This window comes from Apodemus sylvaticus, chromosome X, assembly GCF_947179515.1.
Source record: "Apodemus sylvaticus chromosome X, mApoSyl1.1, whole genome shotgun sequence".
Classification (NCBI taxonomy): domain Eukaryota; kingdom Metazoa; phylum Chordata; class Mammalia; order Rodentia; family Muridae; genus Apodemus; species Apodemus sylvaticus.
In genome coordinates, this window is record NC_067495.1 from 120,782,035 (window position 1) to 120,807,572 (window position 25,538).

At 38.4% G+C, this 25,538-nt stretch overlaps 1 protein-coding gene across 2 annotated transcripts in view; it reads left to right on the forward strand.

Annotated features, from left to right (window-relative positions):
* Gria3 (glutamate ionotropic receptor AMPA type subunit 3) overlaps window positions 1–25,538 on the forward strand; it is a 277,086-nt gene that overhangs the window by 191,219 nt on the left and 60,329 nt on the right. For both annotated transcript variants that reach the window (XM_052171184.1, XM_052171185.1), the window contains exons 8-11: window positions 4,066–4,170; window positions 5,011–5,118; window positions 6,071–6,277; window positions 17,644–18,020. In XM_052171184.1, the coding sequence (XP_052027144.1) occupies window positions 4,066–4,170; window positions 5,011–5,118; window positions 6,071–6,277; window positions 17,644–18,020 (797 nt within the window). The remainder of the gene's footprint in view (window positions 1–4,065; window positions 4,171–5,010; window positions 5,119–6,070; window positions 6,278–17,643; window positions 18,021–25,538) is intronic.

Below are 25,538 nucleotides of genomic sequence, written 5' to 3' on the forward strand. Positions count from 1 at the left end.
TTACAAAGGACAGCAGCATCCTTGGCCTCATCAGGCAAATTAGGAGCCTGAACGGACTGTGGAAATGAGCTAGTGTGATAGTGTTTCTGTTGTCAAAGAGAACACTTACTCTATTCTGCATGGTAGACTACAGGAACATGGTGCATTTCTAGACCTACTTAAGAGGCTTTTTCCAGTGCCACAAAGAAAAGCCTAAAGAAAAGTACAAGGAATCAATGGATAGATGATCAAATAGGTCACTTGTTTTCAGTATTTACTGGGGAAGAGATCATTTAAGGCTTCAAGCAGTGCCCTTTGAACAGATTCCATTATTTACACTAGGAGCAGTATCACCCATTCGTTGCAGCTTTCCAAGCAAAGCTCTTTCCTGAATATTTAACTTTATGCCTGCCACATGTCCCTGCGTTCAATAAAACGAGCCTCCAAGAGTACAAAAATCTCTTCTTTCCAACTAATTATCTTGATGTTTGGGACATCCAAATGAACAAAGAGATAGGTCATCCTAAGATAATTCTATGCACAACTCAGCAATGAAGAATCGGGTACTGCCTCATAACATACACCATTTTGTGTAGTTGGCTCTCTCAGTGCTGCCTTAATTTGCCAAGTTGGACTGCATTCAGTCTAAAGAGGTTAGTAGCCTCTGTGTCTCTCTCCAAGAAAGAGATATGAGCCATTCTCAAACTGTGTAGACTTTTATGTCATTGTGTCAGTTCCCTAACAGATGCCCCGAGTGTAGTTTTATGGAGGCAGCAGTGCATGATTTTGAAGAGCAGCTAATTAAATTCCACCTTCCTAGCGGTTACAAGATTTGTATTGTCAGGTGGAACATAATGATGAGTGAAATATAAAACTGCCTCAGAGTGAATCAAAATGAGTTTTCATCAACAAAACCTCATGGGCAGGAGCCAGCATTTCTAATTGATTGGCCATTCGTAACATAAACCACCACGTTCCCCAAGTAGAAACGTGGCCACAAGAATAGAAAATAAGAAACCAACTTGGCTATAGATTAATTGGACCAACCATCCTGTCACAAAGAAAATTTTCTGGATGTTTAACTCACTGATAAGTTCAAGGGACAAGCCAAAGAAGTCACCTTCCTTTCCAGGCCTTAATGACCAATCACCTGACCACAGGGTTCCTTCAACTTGTTTCTATTCTAGAAGCAATGACCCTTCCAAAAGAATATGGTCCCTCAGAACGGTGCTATTTTAAAAATGGCTGAAAATAAGCCTGGTTTTATTACATTTTTTAAAATAATCCCTTTTTACTGATGTTCATTAAAAATGAGATTGTATGATGTACAGGCATCCTTCCTTATAACTAGTGCATCGTTGTTTCTCAGTAAATCATTTTCTTCCTCTAAAGAAATCTAAAAAACAAACCATTGTCTTTAAATAGAGCATGTATGGGTTGGGTCCTGATTAAATGAAAGCATAGCCACGCCATCCATTCTGCACTTAGTAAGCCCCTATGTGTATGTACTAGGCTCATATTAATATGCAAATATGAGACAAGCTAAGGAGAGCTCGTATTTGAATTACATTAGTGTTGAAAACATAGAAAATGAATGTCTCTTACCTTGACATGCTCCCAATCCAGAAGAGATAGATTATTAAAATGATAGGTAAATAATATTAAGGCTGTTTAGATTAAAGAGATTCTAGATGAGGTAGTATGAAGCTGTCATTGACATTCAATACTCATCTATATCCCTAAAAATAGACTTCACTTAGAGTGGTGGTCCAGTTCTATTCTGAAGACTTTGCATCATGAGGGCTGGCATCTCTAGGACACCTGTTGACTGCCAAGTTCATAAATCAAGTTCAGTTAACCTAGGTCTTTTGAACTGTGTGATTCTTAATGAGATTTGAAGGCCTGAATATGTACAGCAGTGAAGGATTTCTATGCAATTGTCTCAGTTCTATCAGACATCACAACATGCATCAGTTTCGTCCTACTGAATAATGCCTCAATAAAGGTCCCATTTCTTTACCTAGAACTGTCATCTTTTGTGGTCTGCAAGCTTAGTGCTTATGTTTGCTGAGTTGGATGGAATTGCCATATCAAAGCAGTTTTGTGGTCTCCTAGTGGTACTCAGAAATCTACTTCTTTTAAAAACTATTTCCAAATCCTTGATATCAATTTTCCCCTGGCAGTATAACCCCATTACTGTCCCTGACTTGTTTGCTAGCTTGTCATTTTCTATAAATGAAGGGAAAGATAATTTGTCAGCTTATCCTAAAACGAAACAAAAACAAAACAAAACAAAACAAAAAAAACAGATTATTATTTCTTTAAAGTCTCTGACCCTTGCTCAGGAAGTGAAACATCTAGATAGACTGACAGTCTTTATTTGATATTGCTAAACTGTAGAGCAGATGAGAAAATCTGTCAGTAGATGCGGCCTTTCATTTTCCTATGACCAGGAACCCTTGTGGCGTATGTGGACTCTGAATTTGGTATCCCAAAACAGGAATGGAGCTCTAGCACTCTGTCTCTGTTGTGAGCATTCAATGTTCCTGATTCCTTGAGGTTCACAAATTTTTATCAGTCTTTGAACTCTCTCCATGGCACCCATGATCTCTGCTACCTGTCTGTACCTTGGCATAAATAAGGGAGAAAGGCTGCTTCCCTCACAGCAGAAGTCCATAAATGTGCAACCCTCTCAAAAATATAGCTAAAGTCCCTTTGCTTGGTAATTAATTAAGATTGGAGATGAAAAGACTTCCTGGGTTAAGGTGCTTGAGGCATAAGCCTGATGACCTGAGGTCAGTCCTAAGATCCCACAGGAGAAGGAATGAATCAACTCCTGAAAATTCTCCTCTCACCCCCATCTACACTGTAGCACACACATACCTACGTTTACATATATTCATATAATACACACAGAATAATAAATAATTCTAAATGTTAACATAGTTATACTGTACTGTGATGCCTACTACATGCCAGACATTGGAACACATTTAATCATCTAAATAGTTCCCAGAAATAGGTACTTCTGGGATTTCCCATTTCACAGGTTAGGATTACTGATTCTTGCTGTGGAAACAAGATTATTTTCAAATATTGGAAAATGAAGATTAGACACAATGATGCCTCACAAAAAAACTCATAATGCAGAATAATACATTAACCTATTTCAGCCTAAAGTACATTCTTAAGAAGGGGCAATTAGAAATGTTCAAGTTTTATCTGTATAATTTTCCATGATAATCTTCAATTTTATCATATTTTTGTATATATTCCTTCAATTTTTTCACTTTGCAAACTCTTGTTTTTATTTGGATTAAAAAGCTTTAACGAACACATCATACATACATGGTATATATTTCTTCAATTTTATCAGAAATATTTTCCATGTAAATCTTCAACTTTATCAGAAAATGTTTATAATTCCACTTTCAATCAACTTAGGAGTACTTTTATGCCTACCATTATTATATCTATATAAAATTTTCTATGATAATCTTCCATTTTAACAGGTTTTTCTATATTTTTCTACAATTTTATCATAAATATTTTCCACATAAATTTTCAATTCTATCATAAAATATTTCTACTTACTTTTTCAATTAATTTAGCAATGTTTTTATGTCTACCATTTTACTCTTTAATTTTCCATGAAAATTGTCAATTTTAATGTGTTTCTCTATATATCTCTTCTATTTTATCAGAAATATTTTCCATGTAAATCTTCAATTTTATCATAAAATGTTTTTACTTCCTTTTTCAATAAAAGAACATAAGAGCATGCTTTTCAATCAATCAATCAATCAATCAATCAATCAATAAGAAATGTTCAAGTCTTTGAAGCATTAGTTAAAGACACCTCACTACATTACTCAGGTAATCACTTCTAATAACCACCTAAAGTTCCATAATTTAAAAGCATATCAAGAACACATTGTTAAAAAAAAAATAAAGCTCTGTGAAGACTTAATCTGCTACATAGAATTCAATGACCTGAAATGAAAATCCTCAAAGATTTTATCCTAGAGACCTAGAGTCAACAATGTAAAAGCTAGTTTAACTTTCCACCTTTTGCTTTTTTACCAGGTGCAAGTACAAGGAATGACAGGAAACATCCAATTTGACACTTATGGACGTAGGACAAATTATACCATTGATGTGTATGAAATGAAAGTCTCAGGCTCTCGAAAAGTAAGTAGCCAAGACAGACAATAAGAGAAATGTCTCTCCAAAGGTGAGAGCATGCCCACACAAGATGTGTGAGAAATATTCAAAGAAAGTCCCACTTGGTGTTTCTGTCTTTCCAGCTGCTGAGAAACAGAAATAAGATACATAGAGTTTTGTAATCAGAATGATCTAACCATATGTTATTAAGGAAGATGATGCTCTAATTCCTATAAAAGTGATAGACTCACAAGTTATTAACAATTTTTCTAAGCAAAGAGAAAGGATCACAAACTTTATAGCATGCTATTAAACAGAATCTTCCTAGGCACATATGATTTTTAACAAACAAGAATGAAAGTAGGTCATTGCCAACCCACCACCCAAAGTACTTGAGACAAAATATCTTTCTTCAAAACTGAATTGTATATGGCCAGTTAGCTTCTACCTCACTAACAATTGAGTTAGACATAAGGGGGATTTTGTAGCTTTATAATAAACCTTTAAAATATAAACTATCGTGCATCATATCTACCAGCCACAAACTGGATTTTGACTCCGATATATCAGCTTTCTGCAATTCCAAACATTTTTCTGCTGTAGAGATTTAATAATAGAAAAAGTGGCCATTACACAGCAGGCTCAAGTGTTTTGCAGAATTGCCGGCAAAGGTGAAGTGAGGAAAGGAATCCTCAAGATAAAGGAATAGCAAACACACCTTTGTGTCTATACTGTTTTTCCTGAGGGCAGTAAAAACATAGATATGAATAGTGTGCCAATCTTTGTAAATCTCAAGCTTCCTAAAATCTACTTAGTATTTCTTGAGAGAAATAGTGGGCATCCAGATAAAATGTCTGTTCTTTCTAGGCTGGTTACTGGAACGAGTATGAAAGGTTTGTGCCCTTCTCAGATCAACAAATCAGCAATGACAGCTCATCCGCAGAGAACAGGACCATTGTAGTGACTACCATTCTGGTAAGTGTGGACATACAGAAGGGAGGCTTTCTGAACAGCCTTCTAAAAGTATTCTTCAGTTCTAAGTATCCCAAACAGTTCTAAAAATATTATTCAGCCAGTCTTGAGTTTAAGCATGCAGAAGTTCTAACACAACAGCTGCTCAGGAACCCTCAAGCACCTCTCCATAATGAACAAAATGCCATTATACACAATGGGATTTTATTCACCCATAAAAAAATATTAAATTGCATAATTTCCAGGAAAGTTTTCAGAACTTGAAAATATTATACTAAGTAGTATAAGTAAGGCTCAGAAAAACAAATACTACATGTTCTCTCTCATATTCAGATGCTCATTTGCAGTTATTAAATATAGGAATAAGTATGAGTAAAGGCCAGGAAACTCGATAACAGACCCATGAGAGCAAATATATGTTAATGGGGGGGAGGTTAATGGGGAGGACATTGAGCACATGTGATATCAACATGAAAGGAAAAATATTGTGGACAAATTTTTTTCTATTTTTCTAATTTATTGATATATTTATTTACATTTCAAATGATTTCCCCTTTTCTGGACCCCCACTCCCCAAAAGTCCCATCAGTCCCCTTCCCTCCCCCTGTTTTCCCACCCAACCCTTCCCACTTCCCTGTTCTGATTTTGCTCTATACTGCTCATACTAAGTGAGGTAACCCAGACTCAAAAGATGAATCATGGTATGCACTCACTAATAAGTGGATATTAACCTAGAAAACTGGAATACCCAAAACATATTCCACACATCAAATGAGGTACAAGAAGAACGGAGGAGTGGCCCCTTGTTCTGAAAAGACAATTTTTTAAAAAAAAAAATTTGTTTCCATACACAGAGCCTCGGTGGGAACAGAGAGGAAAGTGTCTTCCTATCACTGCATCTTGGAAAAATAAATGAGAAAGAGTAATCTTTTGTTCATTTTTTCTGGTCTCTAAGGAATCACCATATGTGATGTATAAAAAGAATCATGAGCAACTGGAAGGAAATGAGCGCTATGAAGGCTATTGTGTTGATTTAGCCTATGAAATAGCCAAACACGTAAGGATCAAATACAAATTGTCTATTGTCGGTGATGGGAAATATGGCGCAAGAGATCCAGAGACTAAAATATGGAATGGCATGGTTGGGGAACTTGTCTATGGAGTAAGTATTTTCAATTCCACTGTTATCTATTTCTATGCTTTTCGGATAACGAGAAAATCAGAGGATCTAAAGTTCAATCTTAAGATTATCAGATTTCAAAGTTTTCATGAGTCTATAAAGACAAATAGTTTCCCATGCTGTTGAGGTCAGGAAAGGGAGACTATAAGTAGCATCCTTTGAGTAACAAGGTTATTTTACAAAAAGGAAAATAAAACTGAGGGAATGTATTGGCCACATTAAGCAGTCTGCCCTCTATTGAGAGTCTATTCCTTATAGCTTCTGTCTTTCACTGAATCAGATACCAGAACCACCTACCCATATAGTTCCTTAGCAGTATCTCCATCTTTCCTCATTGGTCCCCTTGTGTCTAATGAACCAGTTTGCAGTATGAGTTCTACTAAGTCTTTCAAATCTAAATGCCCTCTTAGTCCCAATCATCGGCATTATTATCTTAGTTAATAATTTTACCATCTATCTATAATTTATCTGCATCCCTACCTCTAGTTTTACACTAGCAAATCAGATCTACATTATTGCAATCCTACACTTTCAAAAACAGGATAAAACTTGAAGAAGACTAAAATGATATTGTCACAACTCCTTGGTGACTATGTTTTAAATGGTTTTGGTCTCAGGGAAGAGCAGATCTTAGGCAGAGCAATGAAGTATATAAGGATAGGTACAATTTGGCCATCAGAACTACCCATTTTATAAACCAATCCCTAATAACCAAAGTTCAGATCTAAATATCAGAAGATATTTAGTTCTACTGTAAAAGAATCCCTTGCTATGATTGATACCTGTCTAAACAACAGATACTGAGAAGATAAATGAATTGGAGGTATGTGTTTTGAGAAAGTCACAGTTGCTAAGAAGCAAAGACCCATGTATCTAGTAGATGAAGGATCAGGAAAATGACTCCAGTAGTAGCCAGCACAAATAGGGTGTCACTCAATCATAAGAGACTACTGGGGTCACTCTATGATTTTTAGAATAGGCCTTTGGAAACTAGCATAAAGGAAGGAGCTCATTTCTAAAAATGAGGACACAGAATGGGAACTAAGGCTTAAAATGAGGCTGGGCCCCAGGTATCAAAACTGGGACACTGTCCTCTTGCCAGACAAACAGCACAGTAACTTGAACCCCCGCCTCCATCTGTGGGGCTGGAACCAATCACCACCTGTCTTAGGTCAAGGTTGGCCCTGGGAACTGGGGCAGACTGAGTTGCAGATGAGACACAAGTGAAGTGAGAGATGAAAAAGAGGTTTTCCACTTCCAGAGAGGGAAAGACAACTCAGTTGATTTCAGAGGACCCTAAGCTGCTCTCAACCATTTTGACATAGCACTAGCCTCTCACTTTCCAGGTGACAATGTTTTCTCTTTCTTGTCCCTTATCTCCCCAACACTCAAAACGTATTGTCTTGCCTATGGCTCTCCCTGCACTTTAGTACATTACATAGGGAAAACTTACTCTTTGCCCTAATGAATCAATACCTGTATACAATAATGGTTGACAAAGATTCATTATAGTTAGTTCCTGGTGGGAAAATAGGCAGTATTTTTGTTATTATTAGCTAGCACTTATAGAGAGTTCACTGGCTGCAGCCTACTGTGCTAAGTACTTTACAGGCATTCTGTACCTTAATCTTCACAACATGCCTTTGGAGAAGTTCCATTAGTAACCTCATTGTATATGTGAGACTATTTAAGCTCAGAATGGAACTTACATTCCAAAGACCAAACATCCTGCAGGGCTTAGTTGTTCAGGCTGCTATAAGAAAGTATATTAGACTAGTAGTTTACAGACAACAGATATTGATTTCTCACTATTCTTGAGGTTGAGTTCATGGTCAAAGATTTAATTGTCTAGTAATGATGAGCTTTATAGCTCATAAATTGGACCTACTTGTTGCACCCTCACATTAGGGAAGGGGCAATTAGTCTCTGAAGCCTCTTATATAAATATCCTATTCATGAGGATTCTGCTTCATAGAGTAACCACTTCCTAAATACCCCATTTCCTAATAACATTACTTTACAGATTACAATTTCAGCATATAAAGAGAGGCACAAACATTCTGACCACAGCAACAATACAGTGCCTTGGATCTATGAGGTTCATGTGCTTTTAATAAGTTCACCATACTATCCCATAGCAAAAGTTGTTTGGGGCACATTCCATCTGGAATAACATTTGAAATTTATTATGAAAGTCTTTTGGTGCCTTGCCCATTCTTGAGAGAAGTTATGGAGGCTTTAGTAGCATGGCAAGAAATTGAGGTATAAATTAATTTTGTTCCAGTTATCTGATCTAGCCCATCAGTTCACCAGCCCATCAAAACAGAATGGTCAGAGCCCTGTAGTGTCTCCAAAGAAACCTAGCACAGTCTGGAAATAGATCAGTGCCCTCCTAGCATTGAGCAAAATGTCCGGCATGGGGATGTAGAATAAGAGATTTCCTGACATTGTTCAGATGAAATGCAGCACTCTCATGGTGTTTTGGTTTCTCCTCTGGGATGTCCCCTCTACTCCATGATTCAATCTCTACACATCTCTCTCTCTCTCTCTCTCTCTCTCTCTCTCTCTCTCTCTCTCTCTCTCTCTCTCTTCTTCTTCTTCTTCTTCTTCTTCTTCTTCTTCTTCTTCTTCTTCTTCTTCTTCTTCTTCTTCAGCTATTTGTGAGGGAATTTGAGAAATACAAAGTGCTTTGTTTAGTAATTCAGACTTCATCTCCTCAATTTCGCAAAGGTGAGATTTCTGAAGCAACCTTTCTCTCATTCCCCTGCTGCTCTGGGAAGAGTTTTCCTTTCTGCTAGGGAAGACTCTTAAAGGCACATCCTCTCCCCTCTCCTGACCTAGAAGAAGTCTCTGATGTTTTCTAAGCTAAATAATACAAAGTGATTCTGGACAACTGACAGCAAACCATTCCACTGAAGTAGACTGTCAAACTACACTTTCCTCTAAAACCTAGAAATAGAAAAACTAGACTTTCCTGTCATGCTAGGAGGAAGAGCTTGCTGTCAGAGAGGAGGATAGCATAAGCTAAATGTGCCCTCACCTTCAGGGAAAAGTTTTAATCTTTTGGCATTAGAAACTTTTCAACATCTCTATATATGATAGAAATGGTGCAGGGATGAAAACACAAGCTTGCATTTCTGGCAGTCCTGACCTCTTGTGGTTTGCAAGGTGCTTCAGAAAAAGAAAGAGAAAAAAAAAACTGTCTGATGATTTCCCAGAGTGCTTAATGGACAAAAGATGGAGAACAGGAAAATTATGACTTGCATTTAGCAGGGAAACTACACAGATAGGCCCAGCTTCATCTTTCTAGTACCGACTCCTATACCTTTAGTATATACTATGGATTAGAGCAGGAAAACAATAAAGGAAGGCAGAGCTGGAGAAAGCTTTGCCAAAGACATTTTTTGTATCTGCGATGAAGTCTCAAGAAAAAGTCAAAAGGAATTAAGTTTGGTGAAGAATAAAGAAGTCAATTAGTCTCTTTTCAGAAGCTTCCTGAATTTTTTTTCCTCTAAAGAAACTCAAATCAAAGTTGATGTTGGGGCACCTTGTATCTCTAAGAAGGTTATTTTTGAAACAAACGTCAGCAGCATACAATGTTCCTCATTACGTAAGCCCTTCAGAACATTGTGGTCTTGAAACTGTCCACCTGCTTTTAGCAATTTTGATTTTGAGCTGGATTTCTGTAACACTGCCACATAGTAATCATTCCAGCTCAAATGGCTCACACACCACCAGTTTTTACTGCTCCCAAATAGCAAGTGTTTTAAGAGGGCATTTTAAAGAACATTTTGTGGCTATCAGGATTCTTAAATATTCTTTAGCCAAACATCTAATTCATTTTCACAGATGACTAGGAGACCCACCAGGGCCCAAACATTAGCATTGCCCATTGAGTAAACCAAGAAATTGAAGCCTGCTGGAGCACAAAAGTGACAGCAATTTCACAGGGAGGAGGGATGGTGGCAAATTTTGACAACAGCACAAAAATCACAGTTTGGCAACTCGCATGCCAGTATACCTGTGCTCTGTGCACTGGTTTACATTGACTCAGCTCACTAAGCTTCTCAGCTTATGGGAATCTTGATATTATTGCAGTCAGCTATGTCATTTCTTCATGGCTTCAGGGTAAACGGCTTGCATCCTAGCTGGATTATGAGCGATTCCATCTAAGATACTCATTACATTTCTATGTACCCTGTAGGGCAATGCAATACTAATCTCTAGTTATCTCTTGAAATATTTAAAAATACAATGTAAATAGCTGGAAGGTTCTGTCCTCAGAGAAGATATATGACCTAACAGGGTTTATTTAAAGAAAAAAAAAGGCAAAAAATGGGCTAGGAGAACATTGGAGCCCCAGTTATGAAGACGACACTTCCCAGTGGGCCACTGTCACATCGTTTATGTTCTTAGTACCTAGAATTGAGAATAGAGATGATGTGGGATTGCTTTTGGAAAGGACAGGAACGGTATCATCCAGATTGATTCTTCTGTGACTTGGAAAACAGCAGAAAGCTCAGGAATGAAGATGAGATTAGCATATAGATTCCAAGTCATGGTCCTTGGGTGTCCCAAACTATTTCTCCCTCCCAGGAGAAATGGCAACTTGGCAGATAGTACTTACAATGACATTTCATTGCCTGTAAGAAATTACCTTAGATTGTCACTATCCTAAGACAGATTTATTTTCCATTAACAAAGGCAGAGAGTCAATCTGTCCTCCCAGTTAAAGGCAGAGAAGCAAGGACCCAGTAACAGATGCTATGCATTCACTCCTAATCTTCAGGTGATTACACTGGACTCTGGCAGAAAGGACTGATGGTTTGATAAAAGTGCTCTTCTACTGAAAGGACACATAGACTCCAGGGAAGAGCATTAATGATACATGAAAGTCTGCTATTCTGAGCAGAGGGGTGGGGAAACATTCCCAACCAAATTTAGCATCACAGGGACTTCATCCAGCTCCCGGGATGCCCATTTATCTTTAGTGGGTCTTTAAATCCCTCAGCTCCCCAAGGACAAGGAATCCAAATCAATAGGCTCATACTAGGACATCTGTTCTGGATAAAGAAATGAGGAGATCCTGTTGTGACCCTCCTTGTTGTTGCCCCTGATTTAAATAGCCCCCATCCCTTTCTCCAGATCTTAACAATGGCAGACAACAAACATCTCATAGAGTACAGCCAACCAAGCAGTTTAATCCCTGTTCTCCCAACACACAGCAATTGTATTCCTATCGTCCACCTTACTTCTGCTCCACTCTTTTTTTCTAACACATTAAATTTTCTGGAGGAAATTCCCATTGAAGGCCACTAGAGCTTTAGGCTTGATGCAGGGAGGAACAGAAAGCAGATCAGATCTGCTTCCCATCCGGTCTGCATGATGCATCTCTTCCTTCTTCTTCCTTCTCCCGTTGCTATCAGAAAGGGCTTTGAAACAGTGGCTGACAAGCTCCTGCTCACACAGTCTTCAAATGGGTTACAAATTCTAGATGAGCTGATCAGATGAAAACACTTTAAAATGTAACAAGCCTCCCATTCTCAAACATTTTGTAAAATTACAGTTGGACTAAACATCATCTCTGCTTAAAATTTGACAGCTTCTTAAGTTCATGGTCCCTTTGCATAGGAGTCTGTTGGAATTTAGGTTTTGTGATATTTACAACTTTGGCTGCCCACCTATGAAAACGATTTTAAATCCCCTCAAGCTAAATCCCCTTCAATAATGCAGTTGCTTGGGTTTGCCACTGGTTAAGTGGGGAAAAAAAATCAAACTTAATTTAGTGTGTTTACTGAGCCCACACAGCCATTCTTAAGCTGCTTGATTAAAATCCTTTAAGTAGTCAAAATGCAAGTTAAAACACTAGTAGAGTCTCACCCTGAGCTCTTACCATTTGCTGGCTTCTGTCTGTCACCTGGAGCACCCTCATACCAAGCATTGACCCACCTAGTGTTCTAAAAGTGACTTTCCTGCTGCTGTTAGCAGCACAGGCTTGATGACAAAAGGCTGCTGGAGTGGTTTAGGACACCAAAAGAGAGACCCTTGATTATTAAGTCAGAAGCTTGCCTCCTCCATAGTCCTAGCCATAATCCTTCACGCTTGGCCCCAGTTACAGCTGACTTACATTAAGAATGAATATCAAGGGAGGAATTTCAGGGTGGGTGGGTGGATTTGACACAAACATGTTATATGCATATATGAATATTAATTTATTTGGGCAGTTGCTTCTTTTACATTTTCATCATGATTGGCCTCTTAAATCTTTAATTTTCCTTTAAAGTAACCCTGTTGTCTGCATGCCACAGCAGTCCCCAGAAAACTAAGGATTCTTGGACGCTTATTAGTAATCTGCTTCTCTGTCTTCTCATTGATAACCAAGCCGATTATTTCACAGGCATTATGGCAGGCAGATCATAAGCTCTGAAATAACCTACAATCAGAGATAGATTTTATTTTGTTATTAAATATATTTATTTATTCACTTTACAACCCAGTATCAGCCCTTCCTCTGCTCCCAGTATGCCCTCACATAAGTCTTCTTCCCATTCCCCTTACAAGGGGGGAAGCTCTCCTCTGGGTGTCAAATCCCCCCCCCACACACACATACACCTTACTCCCAGACCACACATCAAGTTGCTGCAGAACTAGGCATAGCCTCTACCACTGAGAACAGACAAGGCTGCCCATTTAGGGGTGCAGGATCCACATGCAGGCTGGCAGTCAACAGACTCAGGGGCAGGCCCTGCCCCAGTTGTTTGGGGAACCCACATGAAGACCAAGCTTCTCATCTGCTACATATGCACAGGAGGCCTCAGTCCAGCCCATGTATGTATGTATGCTCTTCAGTCGGTAATTTAGCCTCTGGAACTCCCCAAGGGTCCAGGTTAGTTGACTCTTGTTCTTCCTATGGAGCCCCTGTCCTCTTTGGGTCCCTCAATCTTTCTCCCAACTCCTTGCCAAGCTCCATCTACTGTTTGAGTGTCTCTGCATCTCTTTCCATTGGCTGTTGTGTGAAGCATCTTAGAGGACAAGCATAACAGAGCGTCATCAATAGTGTCTTGTCCATGGGATGGATCTCAATTTTGGGCAGTCATTGGTTGACCATTCCCTCAGACTCTGCTCTGTCTTTGTCCCTGCACGTCTTGTAGGCAGGACACATTTTGGGTTAAAGGCTTTGTGAGTGGGTTGACGTCCTTATTCTTCCACTGGGAGTCCTGCCTGGCTACAGGAAGTGACCACTTCAGGATCCATATCCCCTACTGCTAGGAACCAGCTACTCTCCCACTTAGACCCTCTGGAGACTCTCCTCATCCCAGGTCTCTGGCAAGTCCTAGAGATTATCCCCACCCCTCAGCCAATCTCCTTTCTCTCTCCCCTGCCTCCATACACATGATCCTTCTCCTGCCTCTCTCCCCTTCCCATCCTCTCTTCCACCCAGTTTCCTCCTTTGATCGACCTCCTCTATCTATTTTGTTTCCCCCTTCTTCATATGTAGGAAGGGATAGTAGCAGGAGAGGGTAAGGGCTTCTCCGAGGCTGCCTCTGAGTTGATGCTCTACTTCTGTGACTTGTCTCTCACAAAGGATAAAAGAGATAGAAAATGCAAGCTACAGTCTCCCACACATCTTACTGTCCTGAAGGCTCAATCAGTAGCTTTCATAGCTTCTATTGGTTGAACCTTCTTCTAGTTACTTGCAACTATACTTTTTGACCTTTTCAATCTGCAGTTCTTTATTAAGAGTACTTAAGGGTGCATGGTAAATTCTTGTTTTGGAGCCAGGCCACATCATTGAGCCCAGATTTAATACATCCTTCATCCTCCAGTGGGGCAGTACATTCAAAGGGGGAAAAAAGTCTATTTCCTTTGGAAAAGCTCCTGAGATCCCTCCCAGCACTTGCAAGACTGAGGCAGGAGGATCACCACAAATTTGAAGCCAGCCTGAGCCATGCAGTAAATTCAAGGTTAACCTGGGCTGCATAGTAACATGCTGTCTCATAAAAGGAAAAAAATGGCAGGAAAAGGCCAAAAAGTCTAAAATGAAAAAAATTCAGAAATTAGAAATGCTACTCTGAGGGAAAGAGGCAAGAACTTGAGGGGAACATATTAGCCCTGTTGTTTTTTGTGATTCAAAAGTACTTTAAACTCAGAATGTCCTCCTTTGGGAATCTGTTATTTAGCTAAATGTTCCTTGGAACTAGACAATAAACCACCATTCCTTCTCTGTCTAGCCACCTCTTGTTAGTGTTTAGTGGCGCTTACCATGCAGTGGGTGTGGCAGTTACAGCATTTTCTTTTGTGGACTTTTTTGGTAGGGGTATTTTTGGTTTGGTTTGGTTTTGCTTTCCTTTGTTTTCCAATTACAGCCATTGTCTCTTTCTTTCTTTCTGAGATTATGATGTAATTACACCATTACCCTTTCCCTTCCCCTCCACCAAACCTTGCCATATATCAAGTGGACTATGCTTGTACATTTAAAGGGGACCAAGTGCCTCAATCTTCCATTCTGTACCAACTTGAAAAGAGCTCAGTTCCCTTAAATTCAATCCAAATGAAGTGATTTTCTCAAACCAAATACCCACTTACTTCTACCTTCAAAGACAGAAATTTTTTTTAGCAATTTGTCCTAGAAGGGATAAGACTTCCATGATTAAAGAAAGAAGAAAATGGTAAATTAAGTAATTAAATTCAAATGAGATCAATTGGGGACTGATACTAGATGCATATTTGTGTTCTCTGAGCAGGAGGTAGAGACATGTTGGCACTGAGAGGAGGCACCTTTATGTATGAATTCTCTTGGCATGAAAACACTCTAGCTGATTCAAGCTATCTTTGCCAAAAACCCCGCTAGCTTTCTGGCCAAGTCCATTCTTATCAGGAGCCTTTGTTCCTATGACCAGGTGTAAGCCTCAGCCAAAGGATAAAACAGGTAAAATTTGTCATTGGCTCTCATCTCATCTTCAGTATGGAACTGAAGATTAAGGAGTTGAGTGGAATATGAAGGGCGTTGAAGCCATAGATGATGATGTTGAATAAAGAAAAAATAAAAGGCAGAACCTTGAATGATCTGTCTTATTTTACAAACCTTCAGTGATTACCTCCTAAAAGGCGCTTCTGGAATTACAAAATATACCTTGGTGGAGAATAGAAACTAGGAAGAAAAAAAGAGGTAAAGAATAATATTAATAGAGGTAGTAAGAGAGCCTGACATCTTTAGTGTCAGAGAGCCAAAGGAAAGAGTATACTATGCAAAAGCCCAGTGATGTCACATGAACAGTTGATGTCTGTCAGGAGGTATTTGAGTCTGGCAGCCAAGTTTACAGTTCAAGAAATAATTTCAACAATCAGAAGGACTACAGAATTAGATCTTTAGGTGGAAGTACTGTTTTCATTCAGAGATAAAGAAGTTCGTATTTCAAGAACATTGATGGTGATGTGTAAAGGTGCAATATGGGTAGAATGATAGAAGGATCAAAAAGTGGAAGGAGTGGTCTTTGGTAAACAGAACTGCCTATGATTTCAACTGAATATGTGTTGTATGATTTTTTTCCCTTGGAAGACATGAACAAATGGCTACTCACTCCTGGGATAGCTCCAATGACAGGCCAAAGCAACCATTCCACCAACAATCATCTTGGCAAAGCAATACTTTTAGTAGGGTTATTTACAGTAACCCAATAATTGGAGTAAGCGGGTATTTACAGAGCACGGATAACTCATCTGCATTGCAGATCAAAATATTATAGTATGCAGTACATATATGCGAGTGTCAACTGAAAACAGGTTGCTAGAGAAGCCAGTGGATCTGAATCTCATTACCAGAGATCTAATCTCAGCCTCTTTCCCTTGTAAGTGGTCAGTATAAGTCATGGTTACTGCCTTATCTGTTACAGCAAAAATCATTAGAAGAGGTTGGTCATTGTATCAACCTCAAGGTTGCTAGGAAAATGAAGTAAAATAATATATAGAAAATGCTTGACACAGTGCCTCACACAGAATAAGCAGTCAATAACGTGAGGAACTCTTGAGCATCTACATTTCCCCTTAAATAAGGAACACTTATTCATACAAAAATTCCAGTAAAACAAGGGAAATAGACATAAGACTATGGATGTTAAAATAAGAAAACAAAAGTTAGGTTAGGTATGTCATAAGGAAGTACAAGTAGAAGTAGGTAAGAAATAGCAAATGGCTTGAGTTGTCCTATTCCATTTACCAAAGTAAATTTCTTTTCTTTCTTTCTTTCTTTCTTTCTTTCTTTCTTTCTTTCTTTCTTTCTCTGTTTCTTTGGTCAATATACTTTATTTCAAACTTCATCCTTCTTCCTTCACCTGTTCCCACAGGTAAAAATATTGAAACATAACTATGTTTATCACATTAAAAAAACTGATCATTTTTGGTATATCAGAGCTGATATACCATACTTATTCCCCTAGTAACATACAGGTTTCTACAGGTACATTTTAAAGCCTTTTCCCACACTAAAACCTACTAGCATTAAATTGGAACAATTGTAGAGAAAAAATAAGTGCAGAAATTCCTAATGCCATATTTCCCTAAAAGTAATATAAAAAGGTGACATACCTTTACATGAGTTAATTATTCAGTACACTGCTAACATTTATCAGTCTGACATGTGCTGATGTTGTGCTTATATTATCACCAGAAAAGATAGCTTACTTGATAAATTAATATATATTCTAATAGTTGTTTTATCCTTGTATCTCTCTTGCAGAAATAATTGTATTTTTTCATATACTGTGCTCAACAGTTGGCAACTATTTAAGGCAAATACATTTTTAATATAGAATGTACTACAGCAATAATAGAGACAAAACCAAATGCTGGGTCTCTGTCTTCAAATGATGCATATTTTAACAGACAAGGTAGCAGCCTAGACTTATTCTGAATACTACAAGGGAAAAGAAGGAAAATATAAAAAATGCAGGTCGATGTGCACAGTATACAAAAATTCCACTAAAAATAAGGAAGATAGACATAAGACTATGAATATTAAAATAAGAAAACAAAAGTTAGATTAGATATGTCATAAGGAAGTACAAGTTGAGGCATGACATAGCAAAAGGAAATCGGGGGGGGGGGGGAATGGAATCAGTTCTGCTAAGCCAGATGCTTCAGAGGACAAAAGACCAGGGCTTTTCATTATTTGACCAACAAAATAAAGCAATTTAGAACCCACTGAATGACCCTGCTTCTCTAATCTTAGCATTGACAAATCAGTTGGTTACAGTGATGGAATATACTATATTTCCACCAAAGACATTTATTAAATGAAAACGATAAAGGAACTGCTGTCTGTAAAAGTGCTCTCTGTCTTTGTTTTTCAGAGAGCTGATATAGCTGTTGCTCCACTCACCATAACATTGGTCCGTGAAGAAGTCATAGATTTTTCAAAGCCATTTATGAGCCTGGGGATCTCCATCATGATAAAGAAGCCTCAGAAATCAAAGCCAGGCGTATTTTCATTCCTGGATCCTTTAGCTTATGAGATCTGGATGTGCATTGTCTTCGCTTACATTGGAGTCAGTGTAGTTCTCTTCCTAGTCAGCAGATTTAGCCCCTACGAGTGGCACTTGGAAGACAACAATGAAGAACCTCGCGACCCACAAAGCCCTCCTGATCCTCCCAATGAATTTGGAATATTTAACAGTCTTTGGTTTTCCTTGGGTGCTTTTATGCAGCAAGGATGTGATATTTCTCCAAGGTTTGTTTGTGTGTAATACAGAATACCTGCTTGTATTTTGTGGTCTCACTGTCCTCATGTCCATCTGGTATTCACCTGCATCAACTTCAGAGTTCTTTCATTTAACATTCCATCCAATGACAAATTGTCATCACGGCATATTGTGTGCTTATGTCTATGAGGTGAGTGTGTCATTGGCGGTGCTTGAATGCCTAAGGTTTGCTGTGATGCTCATAGACACCCAGATTCGGGATAACGTTAACTGCTGCGTAATGTTCCTATGAAAGTTTCCTCATTAATTGAACTGAAATATCTTTGCATTTGCCAAGGGACTAAATCTGGACAAAATGTGAAAGAAGATAGAGCATTTCTTTAAACCCTCCCACCTTCCCCTATTAGCATTGCCTTTCGCAGTGTGCTCTCAGACTGCCTAGGACCATGCAAGCCTCTATCCAAGTTTCTTAGCTAAAACTAGAAAACTTCTTAGAACATCAGTGCAAACCTTAATGATGTCGTCTTATTTGAAAATAGTCTGGCCATCTGTTATAAAGTTAGGCAGAGAGTTAAAATGTGACAAAAGACTGTTACTGTCATTTATACGCCCAAAGTAAAATGTACGAATGTTCATATGAGCTTTAGCTGTAATAGACAAAGTATAAAAACAAAGCAGATGTTCAGCTGGTAAATGGATAAAGAACTTGTGGCACACCCATTCAATGGAATACTATTTACTTAAGAGAACAGACGACTCATGCATCCTAACAGTACAGATGAGCCTTGAAAACATACTGCCAAAGTGAAATAATTCAAACACAAAATGCCAAACCCCACTCCTCTCTATTTGTTGAATATACCATAATAGACCATCGCATTTGTCCCCAGTAGAAAAATCTATAGAGATAAAAAGGGCAATTACTTATGGGCAGAGTTTGAAGGGAGAAGGAAAAAAAAAACTATATCAATGGTGGGATTAAAGTCTAGCAAGTTTGCCTTTGCAGAACAAGTATAAGAGTTAGGAACAACTTTTATTTAAGTTTTTTCATATGTTGTTCATTACAGACCTTTTTCTGCTTATATAAAATGTTGTTTGTTCCAATGAATAAGGTTTTGATGCCCACTTATATTCACATGTAGGGCATATGCCTTACTTGCCCTAAAACTGCTAGGATTAACTACAAATCCTGATATCCTGATAAAGGGTGATATAAACTCCACTTCAAAAATGGATCATGATGATGGCTACAGAACTCTAAACTTACCATGCAAGCATGAGAACCTGAGTTCAGGTAGCCAGACCCCATTAAAAAGGGATTAAACCAGGCATGACTGTGTCTGCCTGTAGCACCAACATTGTGGGGTGGAGACAAGCCAATCATGAGCGCTCGCTCACTGGTCAGTCAGCCTGGGCTATGCTTCAGGTTCAGCAAGAGACTCCATCTCAAGTCAGTAACACACACAGAGATAAAGGAAGACACCAATGTTGTGCTTTGGCCTTTGCTTAGGCACTTCCCATTCATGTGCCAGATACATACCGCATACACACACAACCCCTCACCCACAAAATGAACACTAAAATTATTTTTAAAAAAAACACCCTAACTTCGGTCAAAGTAAGCATTAATCCAAATACTGAGTCAATACTGTAAATATACAGACATTTTCAGTTATAAATTAATGGCTCGGGGCTTGGAAGATATACCAACCAATATAGTGGTCCCTTTGCAAGCATGAGGACTTGATTCAATTCCCAGAACCCATATCAAAGCTAAGCAAGGTGTTGCCTGCTTCTAAAACCAGACGTAGGGGACCCATGGCACTCATTGGGCAACCAGTCAATCCAAATTTGTAAAGTATGGGTGAAAAATACACCCTGTCTCAAAGCAGAGGGTAGACAGTGTTCCTGAGAATGACACCCAAGGCCTTTCTTCCTGTCTTTTCCACATATATTACTACAAATATAAGGATCCAGAAAGACAATACAATTTTCAGCATATCTTTGTGACATTAGCCATTGAGTGCACTAAATACAATAAATACAATAAAGCTCTGCAGTATAACTGCCACGCAGAGCATACTTTGAAGCATAGCCATCTTCAGCAGCTTTTTAGAACTGCATGTATCAAGCCTCGTGCATCCAAACTACTCCTTCCCCCTCATTTCTGTTAAAAAGAATTGCCACCCTCAATCTGCTTGGTTGGGTTCTTCAAATTATTTCATGTCCTGTTCTTTCTGTGTTCAGAATGTACCATTTTGTGAGATCATCAGGGAGTTCATTTGATTTCCTAGTTTCTTTTGGGGGTTTTGAGAAATAGTCACTTTGAGAGTCTAAGGCTTCTGAATGCATCTATAACTGAAAGATTTCTGACGTGGCTTGTAATCTGTGCTGAGACAATGCTGACAAGCCATTAAGGCGAGAGATTTTCCTGGTTTCTGTAAGTCAACTTTCAAAACTACATTTGTGATATTTCCACGAGAATGCTGCCTACTGTAATACATATTTAATACATATTTAAATCTTCAAAAGTCATTTTTTACAAATATTTCCCACATTATTAATTAAATAAGAACTAAAGCTGATACTAAAAAATGACAAGTTAGACCAGTTTTGTTTTGTTTTGCTTTGCTTTGTTTTGCTGTAATTCCTGGTAGCAGAATTTAAGCTATGACTTTTCTGTGATCCTGAAATATAGCAAATGCCTTTTCTTTCCAAGGTATAGATTTAATTATGTTGCTCAAGATGTCATCATATAATTCAATGACTGCCAAATTTCTCACCCTGATCCACAGTAAGAAATCATTTTTCCATCTTGATTCACTATACATAAATGTAAAAACCGAACTTATACCAGACATTATTGTTACAGTATTCCATGCACACCGAGATATTTCTATCCTGTTTAATTGTTCTTAAAGCTGGCCATGGTTCAACTCACTGAGAGGCCAATAGCACACTTGTCTGGTGTAACAACTATTATTTTTATTACACTTTTGAATGAGAAACCATTTCCTCCATGAGCTCCATATTTTCCAACCTATAAGTGATCATTCCTCTGATACTATCTTTTGTGCCCTACAAAGGAAGTTGTCTCTTTAAATCTTTTATTAAAATGTTATGCTTCCTAGCATATGTATGGCATGCCTCTAAAAAAGAAACATGTTTCTCTTTGTCTTGAGAGCTCCATTGACTATATATGTGTGATCAGCTGTGTATCAGTCTTGCCCCACTGTAACATATTTCTCTATTAGCAGATTTAGAAAGTCCTGACAATAGTATAGTTGTACTGTAAGATGCAGAGTTGCCTTTACTGAAAGCATCAGCACTACACTTTGCATAATGACCACACTCACTCAGAGTACAAACTCCTCAGAAAGCCAAGACTGTAAGCTTGGAGGAAAGCCATTTCCTGGAGGAAAGTACAACAACCTTACCTGGTCTCCCACTATGGACACATGGACGCATTATCTACAGTCTTACCTGGATCATACTCTTTAACCACTGCCACAGTGTAGGCATCATGCCTACTTCTAAGTTGAAGAAAGTGGCACTGGTTAAATAATTTGCCTACTCACACTGACAATGATACCCAGAACTCAAATCTACCTCCAATACCAAACTCTTGTTCTTTCTCCCCTGTGCTGCTCTGTTCCTATCTTAGACTACATTCATTCCTAGAGAGCTGACACAAGGGAACCCAACTTCCTGGAGCTTTTGAAGAGCCAGCAATTCAATTGCTTCCACAACTACTTCGCACTGCCAATCCGGAGGAGCATGGTTGGTTTCCTCACTCCCTTCATGCTTGAAAACAAGAACTGTTTTCCTATTTCTATCCCTAAAGAAATGCAGCATTTGTTGTTAATAAAAGCGGGCAGTGAACATTCAGAATACTGCAGAGGATGTGCTCACTCAGAGCATAAGGCTGCAAAATCAGCAATAAGGCGGCATTGTAAGAAAAACTGCTAGCATCATTCCATTGGCACCAAATGCAGTTAATGACGTGTACCTAGAAGCTTTGAGATTCTGCATTGATATTAGGTTTGATATTTGAACTGCTCTAATTGTTCTGAGTGAATCACTTTGGTCTACATGAAGCTGTAGGCTGAGTCAACGTGAAAGAAGGTAATCAATGTAATAAGCAATGTAATTCATACATCATCTGATGTATGGAAGGTAAAAAGTCCAGAGAAGGAACAAACACATTCAGTTTAACCCTCTTCATCTTGAACGTGTGCTGAGGGCCACTAGGTGGGGGCAGCCAGATGGAGAGAGCAGAGGGATTGAGCAGGAGGTGCTAAAGTTAGCTTCACTGCATTCCAGTCTGCTCAACAGTTTTGTAACCTGGGGCAACTTACTAAGCCTTGCTAAACCTCAGTCTCTCATCAAAAAAATGCAAAGCACAGCTCCTGCCTGGCCTTTGAACTTAACAAATGTTAGCTATTGTTATTATGAACTTAGATTCTTCAAATCATCCTAGTCAAGGGTATATACCAGTTACTACTGATTTTGGTCGCAGTTCCTACAATGACTGAAGAATCCAGCTGAAGTACTGGTCCATAGCAAAAGTGCAAGACTCTCCTGAGAGACAAGAAATGACATTCCTTCTTGATGCCTCCTAGTGCTTTTAAGGATTACAGTTCTTGAAAGCACTTTGAGTGCAATATTCCCTAATATGTCTCTCACGTTGACAAGAGGTTATAGCATTTTACAATCTGAAATGTGTTTCTTTTGTGAAACTTCGATAGAGCCACTTGTGCCATCTACAGTCCAAGTTCAGACAAATGCTCCCCCTGCTGACTTTCTGTGAAGCTGCAGGGACAACTGAGGGCTAGCCAAGTAGATGACATAAGGGTTGGGAGAATTACCAAAGGGAAACATAAGGACCTCACCACTGGGCAAAGATTCCTCCAAAGGTATTTTTTATTAAATTTTTAAAATAGCAAGTCCTTTGAAGAAGTAGGCAGGGACTCTTTCACAGTTTTATACATGAGTTCTACACACATAGATCCTCCTTTAAAAGGACAGATATGTGTAGAATAACAGAAGGTGTGAGGGGTTTGAGCTGCATTTTAAGTAATATCTTTCCTCTCATGATATAGACCACTCTCTCTATCCTATCACCAATTCATTTCACTATAGTAGTGATTTGGTGATACATAATAACTTAAGGGCAGGATTTTTATGACAACTACTTCACAACTTCAGCTGAAAGCTGTAGTTTACAGTCTTTGGGACCTGGTTACTTATTTTCATCAGAGAAGATTGTAAGAAACAAAGATTGATTCTATACATTTTTTAAAAAAAGACTCTATCATAGTCCCAGCAGTGAATGGAGGATTGAAATGATGACTATGTCAGAAACAGAAGGGAAGAACAATAAAGAATTTGGCTGAAGGCAAAGGCTTTGGCTTTCCCTTAGCTTCACCATCTCATAAAACTAAAATATTGCAGATTACAAAATTTACGAATAGGATGAAGGTTATGGTCTATAACTCGCTTTTATTGTCATTTCTGATGTCACAAATACACTCTGTTATTAATGTAGGAACTCCAGTTTCTTATTATTACAGTTAAGAAGAGCATTATCTGCTGTTTGTTATATGGATTTGGCAACAGATTTTCTGTGTGTGTGTGTGTGTGTGTGTGTGTGTTTTCTTTTGTTAACAATTTATTTTCATTAACTTCCTAGCTCTTCCCCTTTTGTGAAGGCATGCCATGCACACTAGTTTGTGTTTTTAAAGCCTAAGTGTGCAGCATTTTGCAGCCATTTCCTTGAAATCAGTCTTGTGCAACTTAACTACTTGAAATGAATGCTAAGCATTTTGCAGCTACATTAATGGAAAGAAAGGTACTAGGAAATGATGGGTCTTTCTAATTCAACTCTAAAGTCTTGTCTTATTTTAATAGACCCTTTATAAAATGTGACGGGGTTGACCCATCAGTCACTTTTTATCTAGTCTCCGTGTGAAATGTGGCCTTAAGTGGCTGTAGTTTCACTAATGAGAAAAGGGGAAATACAAAAATGCTTGTGTAGCTTCTTCCCTGTGGGTTCCACTACATTTTTCTTCAGTAAAAATATTTAAGCATGCATGCCAGGAAAATGGAAGAGGATGATAGAAATTCCACTAAATCCTTTGTCAAATCTACTACTGTCTTGAGGAGACAATATCAAATGCAATCTCCTGCATTCTCTACTGATAGCACCAAACTGTTTAGGTTTGTAAAGCTATTGTGTCAGTTTCATGGGGATAGTCTCTCAAATTTGTCATGCCTATCCATACCAACATTCCTTGCAACTTGATGGATTAGTTCCAGGACTCCTGTCAGATACCAAACCCTGCAGATGCTCAAGTCCATTATATAAAATGGCACAGCATTTTTGCATATTCTATATATGTATTTCCTGTGTATATTAAACAATCTCTAGATGGTTCATAATACCTAAAACAATGGAAATACTATGACAATAGTTGTTAGACTACTATTTGGGGAATTGTAAGGGGGCAAGTCTGTCTGTATTTACTGAAGACAGCATTTTCCCAAATATTTTCAATGTGCAGCAGGTTGAATGTGTACATGGGAATATGAGGATGCAGAGAGCTGACTTTATGCCATGAGATTAACCACATAATTGCCAAAGGCAATAACCAGGAGACAGGAGGCCACAAAAATGACCATTTTGCACTTAGGTTTATTTTCAGTCATGTCAACAACCAATGTCAGCTGAGTCATTCTGATCAACCACATGATGATCTGAGTCACTATTAAGATGGCCACAATGACTAGATTATGTTATGCAGGCCTGATTTAAAATCAGACAGACATAGCCACAGTCCATTAGCCTCAATAAAATGGCACAATGTAATTTCCATAAATTACTGTGTTTTCCTCCACATTTCAAGCAGGCAATGCATAAACTTCCATTAGTATTCACAGCATAATATACCTCTTTCCATATCAGACTCCAATTCTGGAATTATGCCAAACTCAAGCTTCTCTCCATTCTCAGCAAAACCCATCCTTCCACATCAGGATGGCTTTTAGAGGTACAGTGCAAATAGACAACAAATAACACAGAAACATGTTCGGTATTCCTGCAACTGTATTTCTCACTGTTGATTTAAAAATCTATAATTTTCACACCATTTTGAATTTTCTTATCTAAAACCTAGTTATTTTTATGCTACAAAATATTTTGGGTAGATTTTCTTATTCATTTTTAGTTTCACTGATGGGTAGGAGACAGAGAGAGAGAGAGAGAGAGAGAGAGAGAGAGAGAGAGAGAGAGAGAGAGAGAGAGTTCAATAGCATGTATGTGGATGTCAGAGTATAACTTTTGGGAGTCAATTCAATCCTTCTGCATGTGGGTCTGAGGGATGAAAGGCAGGTACCAATACCTACCATATCATGCATGAGTCCTTGGAACCTCTTTCCTAGTACAAAAACACAAACAATTTATTTTCTGCTTTTCCCCTCTGTGCCTATTTATCTATAAAACTCCTTGGTTTGCTTACCTATAGTACAGTCCTGAGCAACAGAAATGG